Here is a 16,069-nt window from a genome sequence, read left to right on the forward strand (position 1 = left end):
CACACACACACACACACACACACACACACACACACACACACACACACACAGGTATCCAATTGTAACTTTCACATCAAATTAAATATCTTGAAAAATATAGAATATAAGCACAAATAAGATAAAATTGACTATAAAAAATCAATTTTTTTATAGTAATACGAAAGTCAAAGCAATTTTTAAAAATAGGATTATAAAACCTTTTTTCATAGTATGATTTCTTTAGTGATTCTGTATATAAAATTATTAAGGTAGAGATATCGAAAAATCAATAGTTTACGAGATATTTTATAATTTATCTTGTGTAAAATATAAAATATATTGTAAATTATCCATTTTTTATAAACGTGCATTAAGGAGGGTTTCACCTGAATTGGATCGAAAATTGGATAATATTAAATACTTTTTTTAAGTTCTTCGTCAATTTTATAAAAATTTGCAAGGGTTTATTATACGTTTGTGTTTATTATTTATGATTATGATTCTTTTTATTAAAAGATTAATTATTTTATTTTCAGAAAATTTTATTAAATTAGTGTCTATGATATCTTATTTTATTTAAAATAAAAAACCAAAAAGCGTTATAAAAAATATTTTTCTACAAGATGAATCTCGATAAAAAAATTTAAAAAATTGCTAAAGTTAAAGTTTAGTAAATACAATAAAGTATGAGTTTTTTTTATTTCTTTTTTATTTTTGGATGCGCCTAAAAAATGTTTAATTTAAAAAGGTCAATAGTTTTATAAGTTCATTCCCGACAGAAATTTGTTTAACGAAACCAATCTCTTTAAATTTGAACTCTATTATTTCTCGAAATATGATGCTCACCGATTTTGAAAATCGCATCGTTTAGAAAAAAATGCGTTCAAGGTCCGATTTTCTTAAATATTTCTAAGTTACAAAAATGAAACTGCATCTGTCAATACACTTCGCAAATCCGCTTTCAATGGAAAATCGCTCCTGCTCAGCAAGGAGTCGCTTTCCTGATTTATGACTATGATTTATGATCATTTAGTAGATAAAAAAAAATGTTTACTATCTGTCTATATGTGACTGCTTTAAGATTTTGCAACTTTGTCAGTTTTGAATATCGCATAATATTTGAATATTCTTGAAATGTAAAATTAAAAAAATACAAAAAAAATCGATTTTTTCAATTTATTCAAGCGAAATCTATCTTTAAAAAATGTTTTTGTATAAAAAAGTAGTTTAAGTACTTTGTTTACTTTTCTGAAATTTGCAATGCTTATTTATTATACATTTGTGTTTACACATAATTTTTTATAAAAAAAATTAATTATTTATTACATTGTCAATATGAAATTATGCTCCGCCATTTGAAATTCTTTTTAAATTGATGGATTTGTTTTATTTTATCTAAAGCAACAAAATTATTAAATTATTAAAGCACATTACAAACATTTTTTTCTACGGGATGAATTTCAATGAAAAAAAATTCTAAGAGTGCTGAAATTACAACTTAGCGAATACAATAAAGTACGGGTTTTTTTATACTTTTTTTATTTTTGGACGCACCTAAAAAATATTCAATTTAAAAAAGTCAGTAGTTTTATGTGTTTACTCCCAGCAGAAAGAGTGAAACCGCAAAAATTGCCCGTTTTTGAATCCTTGCGATTGAATTCTGTATTATCAACTGATATTTATTTAAAATAAAACATATAAAACATATAAAATCATAAAATCATTCCAAAAAATTATTTAAAATCGATAAAAAAACTGATACAACATTTAAAATATTAAATAAGAAATAGGAGTCAGAAGAAGTTATTTAAAATAATAAATACTAAATAACTTTTTTTCTTTATTTAAAATATATTTTAAATAAATTTTGAAATAAGACCGAGCTTTTTGTGTCCATCAATTTTTAAACGTCATTTAGAGAGAAACGCGTTCAAAGTTGTCTTCTTAGGTATTCCTAATAGTTGCGAAAGCTCGGCATCTACTTATTTCGCATATTCTCTTTCAATGGAAAGCCGTCCTGCTCAGCAGGGGGTGATTTTCCTGGATTGCTTGCACCTGTTTCGGCAGGCCAAAAGAATAAGACAAGTTGAAGACACTCTTTTATAGTCATCCGGCGATACATGACAAAAAAAGATCAAAAGAGAGAGAAATATTTCATTTCTTTTGACCTATTTTTTTGCTGTATATCGCTGGATGACAATAAAAGTGTTTTCAACATGTCCTATTTTTTTAGCTTGCTGAATAAGTATAAGTAGGTCCAGGAAAGCCACCATGCTGAGCAGGGGGCGGACTTTCCATTGAAGGCAGATGCTGTTTCATTTTTTGAAAGAAAATTGAACGACCTTCTCTCTAAACGACGTGACATTTTCAAAATCAGTGAGCACTATATCTCGAGGAACAATTTTCAAATTTGGAGAGGTTGGTTTCATTAAATAAATCTCTACATACATAAAATGAATATCAGAAAGTTGTGTATATATTTATTTTATTATATTTCTTAAGGACCTCTGCAACATACACGTTACAACAACAATGCTGCAACATTGCAATAATATTGCATATTGTAGCAATGTTGTAGCGTTATTGCAGCTATATTACTGCAAATTCTATGCTATATGGGGAGGTTATAAGAGCATAAAATTTATATTTTAGTTGTGTTCATTAAAAATTCTGTTTTTATTGAGCAACATATTTTTATAGATTATTTTATTTGCAATTATTATTTTGATATAAACAAAAATCTAAATTTTGTTGTTAAATACTTTATTACATTAAGAAAAAAATGCTGTTGATTCAAGTAAAGTCCATTACGCTGTCACTAATATAAGTGATTAATTCATATATATTTTTATTGATATTTACTTATGTTAATGAGCTCGTAATATAGTGTAATTAGCTCGTAATATAGATTTTAATTGAATCAATAGCATTTGTTTCTCAGTGTAAGTATTAAAAATGATTTGTGCAAAGTTTTATTAAAATTCATCAATTAGTTCGTAACAAATATTTTATTTATTTATTTATAAATATTCTTGAATTCATAAAATACTTATACAAAAAAATTGAAATTTTTATTATTTTATAATACTTTTTCATATATTTCTAGAGTATAAATTTAAAAAATATTATATTCTTTTTTATTGAAATAATTTTTAATTTAGATAGGAAATCGTCTCTAATTTTTTTGCATTACTTTTAAATGCAATTTGGAATAAAATGTAATTCTTTCAAGTAATTTTTAACAAATTATATTTGCTTTACAACCTCATATTATAATTTACCATTTATATTTAATCATTAATAAATATTAAATACACATGTACACATAATATACTATTTTTTTGTTCGTACAATTTCCTCAAATTCTATATATGTATATATATTTCTCATAAATCAATTAGTTTATAAAAAGAAGCAGTGTGAAAAGTTTCATTGATTTACCATGTATAACAGGGATGCTCGTTTGAGACATAGCAACAAAAAGTCTAAGTATTTTGAGAGGCTTCTCTTTTAAGAGACATCTCTTTTGAGAGATGTCTCTTTTGATAGGCTTGTTACCATGTGGCGACAAAGGATGCGTCCTAACGCGTTCTATGCAAGCCTCTCAGAAAATCCATGTATATGATTTATTCTATTTTTGAAATTTATATTTAATCATTGTGTATATATATTAAGAATATGTTATATATGACCATTCAATTATATTTAATTTAAATTGTCATTCGGAGAGAAATAAGTAATATTTTCGGAAACGCAGTGCGCGTGCCGGAATAAAATCCAAAGTGTATCAACTGCATCTTCGAACAAGCCGCCATAACGGCGTTCGGCGACGCTGGTTGCGTTCAGCAGAAAAAACAACTTTACAAGTGTATGAAATTCTTGAATATGATTGGTCTTGCCCGTAGTTCCTCCAGATCTAAATCTAAATCTAAATCTAAACCAATCTATTTTTTCTGTTGAATGCAACTATTGGCTGCAATACCTCCATCGCATAAACTGCAGCCCCCTCCACAGTGTGTCTCTGCGGTGCAGCGTCATTGGCGTTGCGATGAGTGGTCGTTGCAGTCGCAGTGTTAGTCCCTGCGAAGCAACGCTACGGGATAGACGTGTGATTGACGGGGTACCACTGCATATCGACAAGATAGCCGATAGCGATATCGTCGAGGATTGTTGAGGACAAGGAAAGAATCGAGCAACGCGTATTCGAGCAGATTTCGTGTACGCGATAAAGGCGATTGAAAAAACAGGGAAAACAGAAGAGGTGATCAAGGAGGTCATTGCGGCCAAGTGTGTACGTATACATGACGATGGCACGGTAAACGTACAGAAAAAACGGAGCGGGTAGAAAGGGGGGACGGGTTTGTTGTTGCTCTCGCGTTAGGATGTCGATTTGAACGGGCTTCGTCAGTTTGATCGTAGCACTGACTGTCTCGCGTCGGAATTTCGTCTTGATTATCTCACGAGCGCGTGCTGGTTATCACGTATCGCACAATCATGTTCCGGACAAAATGGTAAACCGCTCCTCTCCTCTCATTCGTAATCGAAATTTCGCAAAAAGATCGTCTGCCTGCTCGATTCGCCCTCAATCGACAGGGAGTATGGAGTTTAGAAAAATTTCTGATTTCTGTTTTCAGTAAGGAGCACGATCACTCGTCGTTCTACAAGTTCTTACAAATGGAGCACAACCATAAAAATCTGGATTGCTATTTCTTCTACTACTCCACTTGTAAAAAGGTAAGCAGGGCTTTTCTTTTGTGCTGATAGCATCTAACGATACCATCTGACATTGTTTCAAGAACATCCGAAAATATGCGTCGTCGTTCCATATTGCTCGAAAATTCGGCGTCTCTCGCTGAGGTTAGGTCGGCCATCTTGATGCCATGTTGACAAGAATTTCTCATAAAAGTTCCAAGTCAATCCATTTATTAGGATTCCTGCCAAAGTTACAAATAGGCTTCTTCGTCCAATTAATTATTTATATATGATATATTTTTTTTGTTATAACTTCATTCATCATCTGAATACTTTGAACATATTACAATGTGAAAGAGAATATTTAGTATCTATCGAATTGCATGATTGTTATTATTTTATAGTTTTAAGATTTTTTTGGCTTTGACTTACATATATTTATTTTATATTTATTTTAATAAGATTGAGTAATTAAAAATATTCTATGATATCTTTATAAGTCATAGAATAAATTTCTAAAATATTTAATGTAATCACGCCTGCAGTATCGACAATTGATTTGGCACTGCAAATTGCGTGTTGTTCTTACAAATCATTTGAATGAGTTATTGAATTATTTATATTTTGTTATTTTTGTTTTCACAGGGTGACTTTTGCCCATATAGACATGAACCATCAGCTCTGGGTTGTGAAACTATGTGTACATACTGGCAGCAGGGAAATTGCCTTAATGAACACTGTAATTTCAGACATATGGAATTAAAGGTAAATATCTTTATTGCATTAAGATTTTGGCAACAATCTGTCAATCATTTGTATGTAAAACATATATTATTTTGTCAAGAAAAGCTGCATAGTTTGCTGACAATTTTTGATACGATGATATAAATTGATTATTGAAATATGAATTTTAAAAATGGACTAATATTATTACCTCATACGAACCATATTTAATTTTCTAATCAACTTCTTTTAAATAAAAATAATAGACCTATTGAAAAGACAGACATTAATGGATCATAAGTGAAAATGATTTATTGTCAAATCATAACAAAATACAAATATGTTTCGACTTACTTAATCTTCAATTTTCTTAAAATAATATTTAACTTAACTAAATAATATCTAAACTAACTAAGAATATTTAGTAATTATATGAAGTTTGTGTGAGATATATAATATCACAAGAGATATATAATATCACATGTGTACGCCTAACTTACACTATATATAGAAAATTGCTCAAATTGGACTAAAATATTGGTAATATAACTTCTTTTAAATCAAGATAAAATTGGTAGATCAGGATCCTATTAATTATTAGTCAACAGCTCATACTCGGAACTCTCACCAAGGTTCAGTTTCATAACTCATAGTTAAGTCTTAACCAAGATTGTTTCTCATCTCTTTCTTTCCAATTCTAGAATTGAAAAAAGATAATGAACAAGTTGAACCTCAGTTAAGAGTTAACCATGAGTTGTGAAATTGGGCCTAAGAATTATTGTTTAGAATTATTAGTTCAGATATCAGCAAATTAGTTCCCAGCCAAATATAATCTATTATATTACTTGTCTTTATAGTCTGCGTAATTATTATATTTTGAATTTATTTAACATTATTTTTTTTTATATGAATATTTATATAATAATTGCGTTCAGAAAATATAGCCACTCAGAGAACACTCAACGATTATTTAATATGATTGGTTTTCGCCTTTAGTTCTTCATTAGAGTACGTGTTCTAAAAGTACAAACCAGTCGTAAAAGGGATCATTGAATTAAGTGCTCATTGAATGGCTTTCTGAATGCAATTAATATCTTTAATATTGTTCTTTGTAGCTTCTAAAACCTAAAATATTTACTATCAGGATATATTTATAGAAATATTTATAGAAATATTCATAGAAAAAAATTTCTTGACCCCTGGGGATAAATTTAACGGATAGATATAAATCAGCAAAAGTGGGTGTTCGTGTGACAAAGTTATTATATTGCAAGAACATTGCGCTTATCAGTTTGTACTTATCGTACATTTTCCGAACAAACAATTCTTAGCTGGTTTATGATAATTCTTACAAAATGTATATGTTCTTACAACTAATTTATATAATGTAACAACTTTACTATATTGCAAAACCATCTGTACTTATCGATTTGCATGTCGACCTATATGTTCTCATTTAGATTATATGTTTTAAAATTATACATCAAAAATAGTATTTTACTATTGTGTATATAACACTTTGATTATATCATTGTGAAAAGAAATAAATAAATTTCTTTTTTGTCATTTATCTTTTTTTTTCTGTAGACTAAGAAGAAATTATTTATATATATATATATATATAATTCTTATTTTTTTAAATACTTGTATAATTATTAAGAGTATACTTTATATTATAAACTTGTGGAGTTTTATAAACACATATAGTTGCCTTTTCATGCTTTTAAATTATTTTGTTTCAATAAATAAATAGATATTATGAGTAGATAAATGAATAGACAAACAGTTCCTGATTATGTAAAAATTAAAACAAAATAATATGTGCCATAATGCTATTTAGGGCTCGATCCACTTCACATTATAAATACTTTGAAGCATTCTTTGATTGATCAATTCGTAAAATTCTTTTATCTGATTGGTGAATGGAGCATTTGCAGCATTATGGATCGCATTTAGTTAAGATTACAAAATAATTTTATATTTAGAAGAAGAATTAAACTTGAATTCTTTTTATTGTAGAAAAATCGTAAATCAATTCCTTGTTATTGGGAAACACAACCTGGAGGATGTAGGAAACCACATTGTCCATTTATGCATACGAGTCCTCGTACTATTTCTGGTGACCCCATCAATCCTGTGAAGACTACGGAAATAGCAACAAAATCTCCGAATCAAGAGTGGCTGAATCGTCAAGGTAAATATTTCTTTTATTATGCTAAAAACTCGATTAATTAGATTGGTAACAATTAGTATTAAAATTTATTTATTCAATTTTAATCTTGATTTTCAAAATTTCGTTTAATATAAAAATTTATGAAATTCGTTTTGTAATTGTAATTATTTGTATTTTATTTTAAAATTCAAAAGAATATCGAATGTAATTGTATGATATAAAACATTATGATTTTATTTAACTTAATTTATAATTTTACTTAATACTAATAACACTATGGAACAATTCTGAAAAGAATTGTTGCGGATAAAGCATTATAAGAAAATTCTGTTAGTATTAGGTGAGGAGAGAAGGAATATCAAAATATTATCAAAATTAGTTTGATTTTTCGATTTATGAATCATTCATTGAATATAAATGAATGAAAAATATATGACTTATTTTTTCACATTATCGAATTTTTTAAGAAAACTATTAGTTTGACTATATCTTCGAAGCTCGCATTTGAAATATAATAATTATAAAGAGTTTTTAAAATTATCTGTTACTATATGTTGTTACTATATCTTTGGCTTCATCATCTACAATTAGTTACAGTTTTTTTATGAGACCACCAACAAATATCGTTTAGCAATCCAATTTTTTTTCCTTTAATGAGTTGCCATTAACACGACTATTTGATGAAAGCACTCGGCATGTTTGGACGATTCTGATGTTATTTTTCAAAATAAGATGGTAGTAGAAAGATGGTAGTAGAAAGTGTATTTTCAAGTTTATATAAATATCTATTCTCTTGAATACTATCTTGGGATCACTGTAAAAAAATTGCTTAAAATTCAAACAAAAGCTGAAGTTTCCTTATAAGCACAATATCTGAATTTTCAGACAGAATATTGTCTGAATTTTTAGCCATAGTTGTATCAATTTCTAGCCATATTCCTTGAAATTAGTTAGTTAGCTGTAGTTGTCTGAATATTTCTGATCAGTGCCTGAGTTATATTCAGAAATTGTCTGAATTTCTAACTAGTTGCTTGAATATTTCTAATCTATTTTGGTATCAAAATGTTCAGACAATATTCAAGCATTGAGATTAGAAATATTCAGACAATTACATTGCAACTAACAATTCAGAGAAATGTAGTTAGAAATTGATATAATTATGGGTAAAAATTCAGACAATGTGAAAACTTCAGATTTTGAATTTTAAGTAATGCCAATTTTTTACAGTGATGCCATGAAAGCAGTAGTAGTCAAAAACTTTTTAGAATCGGTCAGCAAATTATCGAGCTTTTATAGCTAATATATTGAGAGCATTTGAGAGAATAGATGTTACATAAACCTAAAAATCTCTTTATCATCATCTTGATTACTTTGATAAGGAACATGTATCAGAATGGGATAAACTTGGCGAGTGCTTTTATTAAGTACCTATGCCAATTAATGGATGCTTACTATAAAGAACAAAAATTAGATACATTGCTAAATGACATTTGCAGGCAATTTCATAAAATATGTGACAGAGATGATAAAATTGATAATAACTAATGATTTTTGAAATTATTTATATTTCTAAATACGCGCTTCGGCGATGTAATCAAGCTAATAGTTTTCTTAAAAAATTCTATAATGTAGACAAAATAAATCAATTTTTCATTCAATTTGCGCTCAACTTTGAAGATAAAAAAATTGAACTAATCTTAGCAAAACCCTTCAACATTTCATTTTCTCTCACCTACTAACTTTTTTTATAGTGCTTTATCCGCAAAATTTGTCCACCGTGTAATTAGAATTAAAGATGCTATTTAGAATTAATGAAAAATATAGAGTAAAATAAAATAATAAAATAATATAAATGATAATAAGTAAATAAAATAATATAAACGATAATAAATGAATATCACGTATAGTAATATCGTACATATGGAAAGTATGTGTTTACCCTTTTTTATTTCATAAAGATGATCCAAAGTATGACGGCAGCAGTACTACTGAATCGGACCAAGGAAGAGGAAACAGCGAGGCTGGTAGTTTTATTGGCAGTCCCGCCGTCGATCCTCTCATCGTCAAATTCGAAGAAGGTATGAGGCTTTACTAGCCCCCCCGTCCATCTTTCAACGTACATTATCTTACGTCAGCTACTCTCTCTCTACCGCCTAGCTTGCAAACAAATATGAATCTCCCGAACGCGCTCAATATCCCGAAGAGCCTGACAATTCCAAACAATCCTAACAGTCTCAACATCCCCGGTAACATCAGCGTCGCAAATAATCTAAATGTCCCGCCGGCGAACTCGCAATCCTCTCCCTGTCATCATACGCTATCATATCCACATCATCAACAAAATTTACACTCTCACTCCTCCGGACAGTCTCTGTCGTCATTGCAAAATCAACAGAGCTCCCCTCTTCTCCAGCAATCGCCGTATACATCGATTCATACGCAGCAAACTTCGCAGCCTCAGACCTCCCGATTTCCCTTTCCGTTCCTTGGTATAACGTCGTACAGGAGATTTTAAAATCGACGAGAACTGTTATAGTTTTGCAACGACGTATGTATAATTTTTCTCGTCCATTAATTAGTAACAGAAAAATACTTTCGAAGAATTCATAAACAATTAAAATCTTTAAAGAAGTTCATGCATTTTAAATTTTTTTTGAAAAGAACGCAGGGATCGTTGGATTGGATTCATCTTTTTTCTTACTTAATTTATATACAATACTTACTGAATTAAAAATAATACTTACTAAATTAAAAAATTGTAGTTAAAATGTTCTTTGGGAAATCTTTGGGAAGTATATAAATAAAATGGGAAATTTTTTTTTCACACTTTGAACAGTAGAAAGAAATAGTTGATTTCATCATTTAAATCACTTGCGAATTTCTGTTTATTTTTATACAAAAATCATTTGTTTATTAAAATAAATTATTATTAAAGTCATGACTTTTATTTGCACTATATAGGATAGTTCAATCAATACCAATCCAAAGAAACTATTTTGTTTTTATATAAAAAGAAAAAGTAGCAGATAATAGTTCAACAAAGTGAAAAAACTATTGCTTTCTCCTATTTAAGATATAAAAAAAATTTTCCGAATATTAGGACAATTTTAACCACGATTTTTTAATTGTAAGTAAAATTAAGTAAAAAAAAAAATGAACCCAACGATCTTTCTTCCTAAATTGCCTAAAAAATGCATGCACTTCAAATTTCTTACTTATTAGATCGTTTCGTTGAGTCTATCATTGTCACACATATAGCTAAGATTTTGACGCACTAAAAAAGAGACGTTACTACGAAAGTATCGTTCTGCATGAAGCGAAAGTATGTAACAAAAGTGTCTTTGTGTCGATCTTAGCATAATATTTAATTTATTGTACTAGTGCATTCCCGATACTTAATTGACCTGCATTCTTTAACTTTTGTTTTGTAATACCATAGATCTAATGAGCAACTAATGCAAAAAATATTCACGCATATATCAATATCATAAAGTGTAAGACCAACATAATTTTATTTTGAATTTTACATGGTGTCCAGCGGTTCTTGAATATCCTTGGGTCCTGGAATTATACTGAAATTTAATGTTTCCTGGAAAATTCCTAAAATTTCAGGCTGGCCTGGAATTTATCATTTTTTTATTCTATAAAAAATCAAATCGTGAAAAAAGAAAGAAATAATAAAAAGAAAAGTCGTGTTTAAGTATAAGTCCGTCCTTAAAGGTGCAATAAGTTAACAATAAAAAATTTGGATTTAATGTTTAAAATAGAATAGTAAAAAAAATTGTTTGTATTAACAGAATGTTTGTTTAATATTAAATTAAATAGAAACAAATTTAGCCTAAGAGTTGCTACAAGGTTGACGTGTGAGCAAATCATTTATTACAAAAGAATACAATAAACAAACGTTTCAACTTTCAATTAAAGTTCTCATTAATATACAATAATTGACTATATTTAGTTAATGATTGAATCGTAATCACAATTTAAAAATATAACTGGCACAATGTGCTTACACATACGCATTAATAAGATGTCTAAACTTATCCCTTTGTTAATCTTCTCTTGTGTGATAATTTATGTAAAAATTCGGATTTCATAAATTTCCTGATAATTGTAAATTAATTATATTTGTTTTTGTATTTCGTAATAATAAATTAAAAATAAATTTCTTAACTTACATGGAATTACGATATTAAAGATAGATTCATCGGTGTCAACGAGTTGCAATCTCTTATAGCTAAATTTGTTTTTATTTGATTTAATATCAAACGAACATTTATTAAAACCTAAATTATTTTCTAAATTATTTTCTTGTTGTTTGATATTATTTACATATAAAATATTTGGCGGTTCTGGAACAGTAGATCTTAATTTGAATACAAAGCATATAATATTACGTATAGCGACGAAAATTAATTAAATAATGAAAATGAATTAATGGATAAATTCTGGAAAAACCAGGATTTTTATCTGGAATGTTCTAGAATTATCCTTGAATTAACTAGTCAGATTTCGCTGGACACCATGATTTTGTTACATTGGTTGCTCTTATTGTGACGGTAATTTACCGTGCGATTTACCATACACACATTTATTTATATCCATTTGATATTCGTGTGTTGTCACGGGAAAGAGGGATAACATGTATTATTTGTGAATCGTATTGACTTTTCAGAATTGGCATTTATCGATAATCTCACGTAATATGATTCTTGAAGCACATATTAGTCGATTTTATCGATATACCTTGCACTCGTGTTACCACGAAAAATTTAGTGAATATCAATTTTTGCAGGGGCTGCTATATCTAATCTTTGCCTAAATTAGCCCTCTAATCACCTATGGCTATCTTTCTTCGGCTGCGGTGCGATCGGACTCGAATTAGCAGAATGGTCTAAGTTAAGTAATACGAGGTTCAAGTGTCTCCGTCAGTACGATGTTCTATACTATAAGATCGCAAAAACAAGAGCCACATTAAACAAAAAAGAAGATAGCTATGGGTCTCCACTTTACCGCACACGCACACACAAACTTTTTGCATTCACATAGATATTGCTCTTAGTTGCGAAAAGTTGGAATTTAAATGTTAATCGAGTATTAATAACACGACGAGTGAACCCTGCTCATTTTAAGTTTGTGTCTTTGACGAGAAAGCGTTTTGTCAGCATTTAGTAAGTTTATTTTAAATATCACTCCCAGATGCGGGATTTGCATCCATATCCTTGACGTGGCCGATGAAACGAATGTAGAATACTGTATGTAGTACTAAATCGTACTAACCGATATATCCGTTTCATCAGAAAAGGAAGAAAAGAAAGAAAAACTTATGCATTGTTCATCGATCACGTCTTGGACTGAGATAAGTGCAATGGCGAATAGTAAAAGATAATTGAAATATTTATATCTGAACCAACGCATATATGCTTTCTTTGTTGTCGCATTATTATGTATGAGATTGTAGAAGAAAAAAAATGAAGACAGCGCAAGAAAGAAAATGAGAGTGAGAAAGAGTAAGAGAGAAAGGGAGAGAGAGATTGAGAGAAAATGAATGAATGATTGATTAGCAAAAAGATGTGTAGGGGGAAGAAAAAGAGAGAAAGATTTAATGAACTAGTTATATTCGCGCGCGAATCCGTGTTTGAGGTTTAAACAGATTCCAACTGCGTCCTTAGCCTTGTGTTTTACGCGTGTACGAGTAATAATGCCTTCATATGTTTTGGCTTATCACGTGAATTAGAGAATTTTGGGACGGTGAAAATGGGATAACGTGATATCGCGCTTCACACAAAGTCTCTATGCCCGCGCTGGGCAATAATTATGCAAATTTTCGTAATCCACGATAATTCCCCTTGTGCATTCACTCTGGGAAAATTAAAAGAGAATTGAAGAAAATAATAAAGATAGGTTTAATACTGTAAGTCGAGCGTGATCTTTTGACGCTCTATAGGAAAAAAAAAAACATTCAACAATTCGGCTTAAAAGCTTGCTTTCTACGTGATAATTAAACGCGAGATCGTTTTCAAATAAGAATACATAATTCAGGAATATACATATACTGATTCACGTTTTACGAGATTCCGTATGGTAATAGGATATTAACTCTTAATTGGGACGCTGAGAACAAAAATTGGGACAGCTTGAAAAAAAAAGTTTCTAGTGCTACGCCGATGATATTATATAACGAAGAGTCTCAATATAAAACTTTAGCTTTTATTTTTACTAAGAATGCATTTCTTTTATGTGTTCTCAGCGCCTCAATTGTTCTGATATATCGCGCATTTGATATTGCGGGTCTGTTAGGCCAGCAGAAGATTAAAAAAGAAAAATGCTCTTATTCATCATGTTACTTATCGTATTATTGATCTTGCACCGATGAAAAATTTTATAATCGAGGAAAGTATAGTGCGGGATAAGGTACGATGTGCCGATCTTTTACAATAGTAATAAATCGCGTCACGGCCAAACGAAAGGAGGAGGGAAGGACGCGAGAAGACGTTGAGGAGAAATAACGTAAATTATTTAGCGGGGCCGGTTTTCCCGGATTTCCGATAGCGAATATTTTTTTTTCTTTTCAAGTCAACGGTGCGTATGATGACACGACAGACTAAATGATATAAGAGGTCAGCGTCTTATCGTTATAAAACACGTGGCAGAAGAGAGGGGAAAAAATTATGAGATTTTATGGGGAAATTTTTGAGATAATTGAGTTGTGTAATGCGAGCATGTAATAGGAAATAATCGGTTTGAGTGAATATGTGACAGAGGATGCAAGAAACAAAAAAGGAGAAAATGAGAAGGAGGGAAAGAGAGAAAGAGAGAAAGAAAGCGAGTGAGATCGAGAGGAAGAAGAGAGAGACCTTAAATTGAACGTATACACATCACACGTACCGCGTATATCTTTGCGCGAAATATGCGATATGCAGATAGGAAACTAATAATTTTTCTTATGCAGCATATAATGTTTTACACATATATATTATATATATTATATATTTAACTGCTACACAGGGATAAAATATTTATGGTCGAGATCATTGTCGATATTGGATCGGGCCTGACTTTCTTTGTGGAATACTTGTGCGATCGGCTTATCAGTTTCTCCGCGCAAAATCGCGCGTGTTTTGGGCGACAAGGATTTTGTGCCTTCAACCGTAAATGGAGTCGCCAATTCGTATTTTTGTGTTTGCAAAATAAGTATTAGAGTTCTCACAGTATTCGCGTTTTTTATTCTTACGCGGATAGAGCATATGAAATACTGGGCGATTATCCCAGATAGATTTGTACGTTTACGCTTCTTTATAATCGATGAGAAGGACGCGCAAGTTTTCCAAGAAAGAGCGGACGATCGAACTCGATCACAAAGGTCTACGAGTTAGGCTGATATTACATTTGTCGTACGATAAAAAAAAACAGATAAATGTAATATTAGCCTTACGCGTGCGAGTTTAATCGCGAGGATTTACGAATTGTGCGTGCGTGCGTAAGAGAGAATAGATAAGGCACACATAATACATGGCTGCGCCGCGAGTATGAAAGATGGAAAAAAAAAGAGCGACGAGCAATATGAATGCATATGAAAAGAAATACAGATACGACGACAAAAAGGATTGAACGAGAGATGGAGAGAATGTGTCCGATAGACAGCGTGTGTGCGAAAAGTGTGAGGAGACGATAGTGCGAAAAAAATAAAAATAAAAATAATTAATATGAACGATCACAGCGGCGGTCCCTTCCGCTGCTCTTCGGCGAGGAACTTCGCGAAATAGCGTTTTTTGAGGGACGAAATTCGCTGACTGATCCGCGCGCGGCGGATCTGTCGATTACATTTAACGTCTATCCGCAGCTATTAAATAACCGTATCGGCAAGCTAATCAGCGGGATCGAGACATCGGCGATCCTGTTCTCTAAATTCTTCGAAGTAAAATCTCTCACTCGAAAAGAATGAAAGATCTTTTTCAAGAGTGGCAGAATTTTAACTCTTTTTTTTTCGAGCGATTTCATGTCTTTTTCAAGAGTGGCAAAATTTTCACACTTCTGGAGTGAGATTTCACCCTAAAGAATTTAGAGAGCGATCATTAGCGTGCTCCGCGCCGATCGTCGCGGAGTCTCGCGGCACTGTAAATTTACTACGTGCGATCGTACAGTTCCAGAGTACAGTACGATGCTTTGTTGTCCTGCTCGGATGTGAGACGTTCCTGTCTCGTTGTATTCTCGGCGGACGTACGAGACGTCGCGACGTGCGATGTGATTGCAATTAAATCGGCGATTTACGCCGATGACCGAATGTAATTTGGACCGGACACGCGTCTTATTATTATATGAGCACGAGATGTTATTTCTTCTGCGTTACCGCGCGGCTTGCGGACTCCCCGCTTCATTCGTCCCGCGTACGTTCACACGCTCAAGAAGGCACGTCTGTGCGTCCGAGTGAAAGACAACACACACACACACACACACATACACACACACACACACACACACACACACACACAACAACACACG

At 31.2% G+C, this 16,069-nt stretch overlaps 1 protein-coding gene across 1 annotated transcript in view; it reads left to right on the plus strand.

The window, feature by feature from the left end:
• Positions 1-4,473: 4,473 nt before the first annotated feature.
• Positions 4,474-16,069, plus strand: part of LOC105627247 (zinc finger CCCH domain-containing protein 11A-like) — a 16,297-nt gene continuing 4,701 nt past the window's right edge. Inside the window, exons 1-5 of the mRNA XM_012208536.1 lie at positions 4,474-4,490; positions 4,614-4,713; positions 5,317-5,436; positions 7,414-7,588; positions 9,526-9,645. Of these exons, the coding sequence (XP_012063926.1) occupies positions 4,474-4,490; positions 4,614-4,713; positions 5,317-5,436; positions 7,414-7,588; positions 9,526-9,645 (532 nt within the window). The remainder of the gene's footprint in view (positions 4,491-4,613; positions 4,714-5,316; positions 5,437-7,413; positions 7,589-9,525; positions 9,646-16,069) is intronic.

This window comes from Atta cephalotes (assembly GCF_000143395.1).
Source record: "Atta cephalotes unplaced genomic scaffold scaffold00008, whole genome shotgun sequence".
Lineage (NCBI taxonomy): Eukaryota > Metazoa > Arthropoda > Insecta > Hymenoptera > Formicidae > Atta > Atta cephalotes.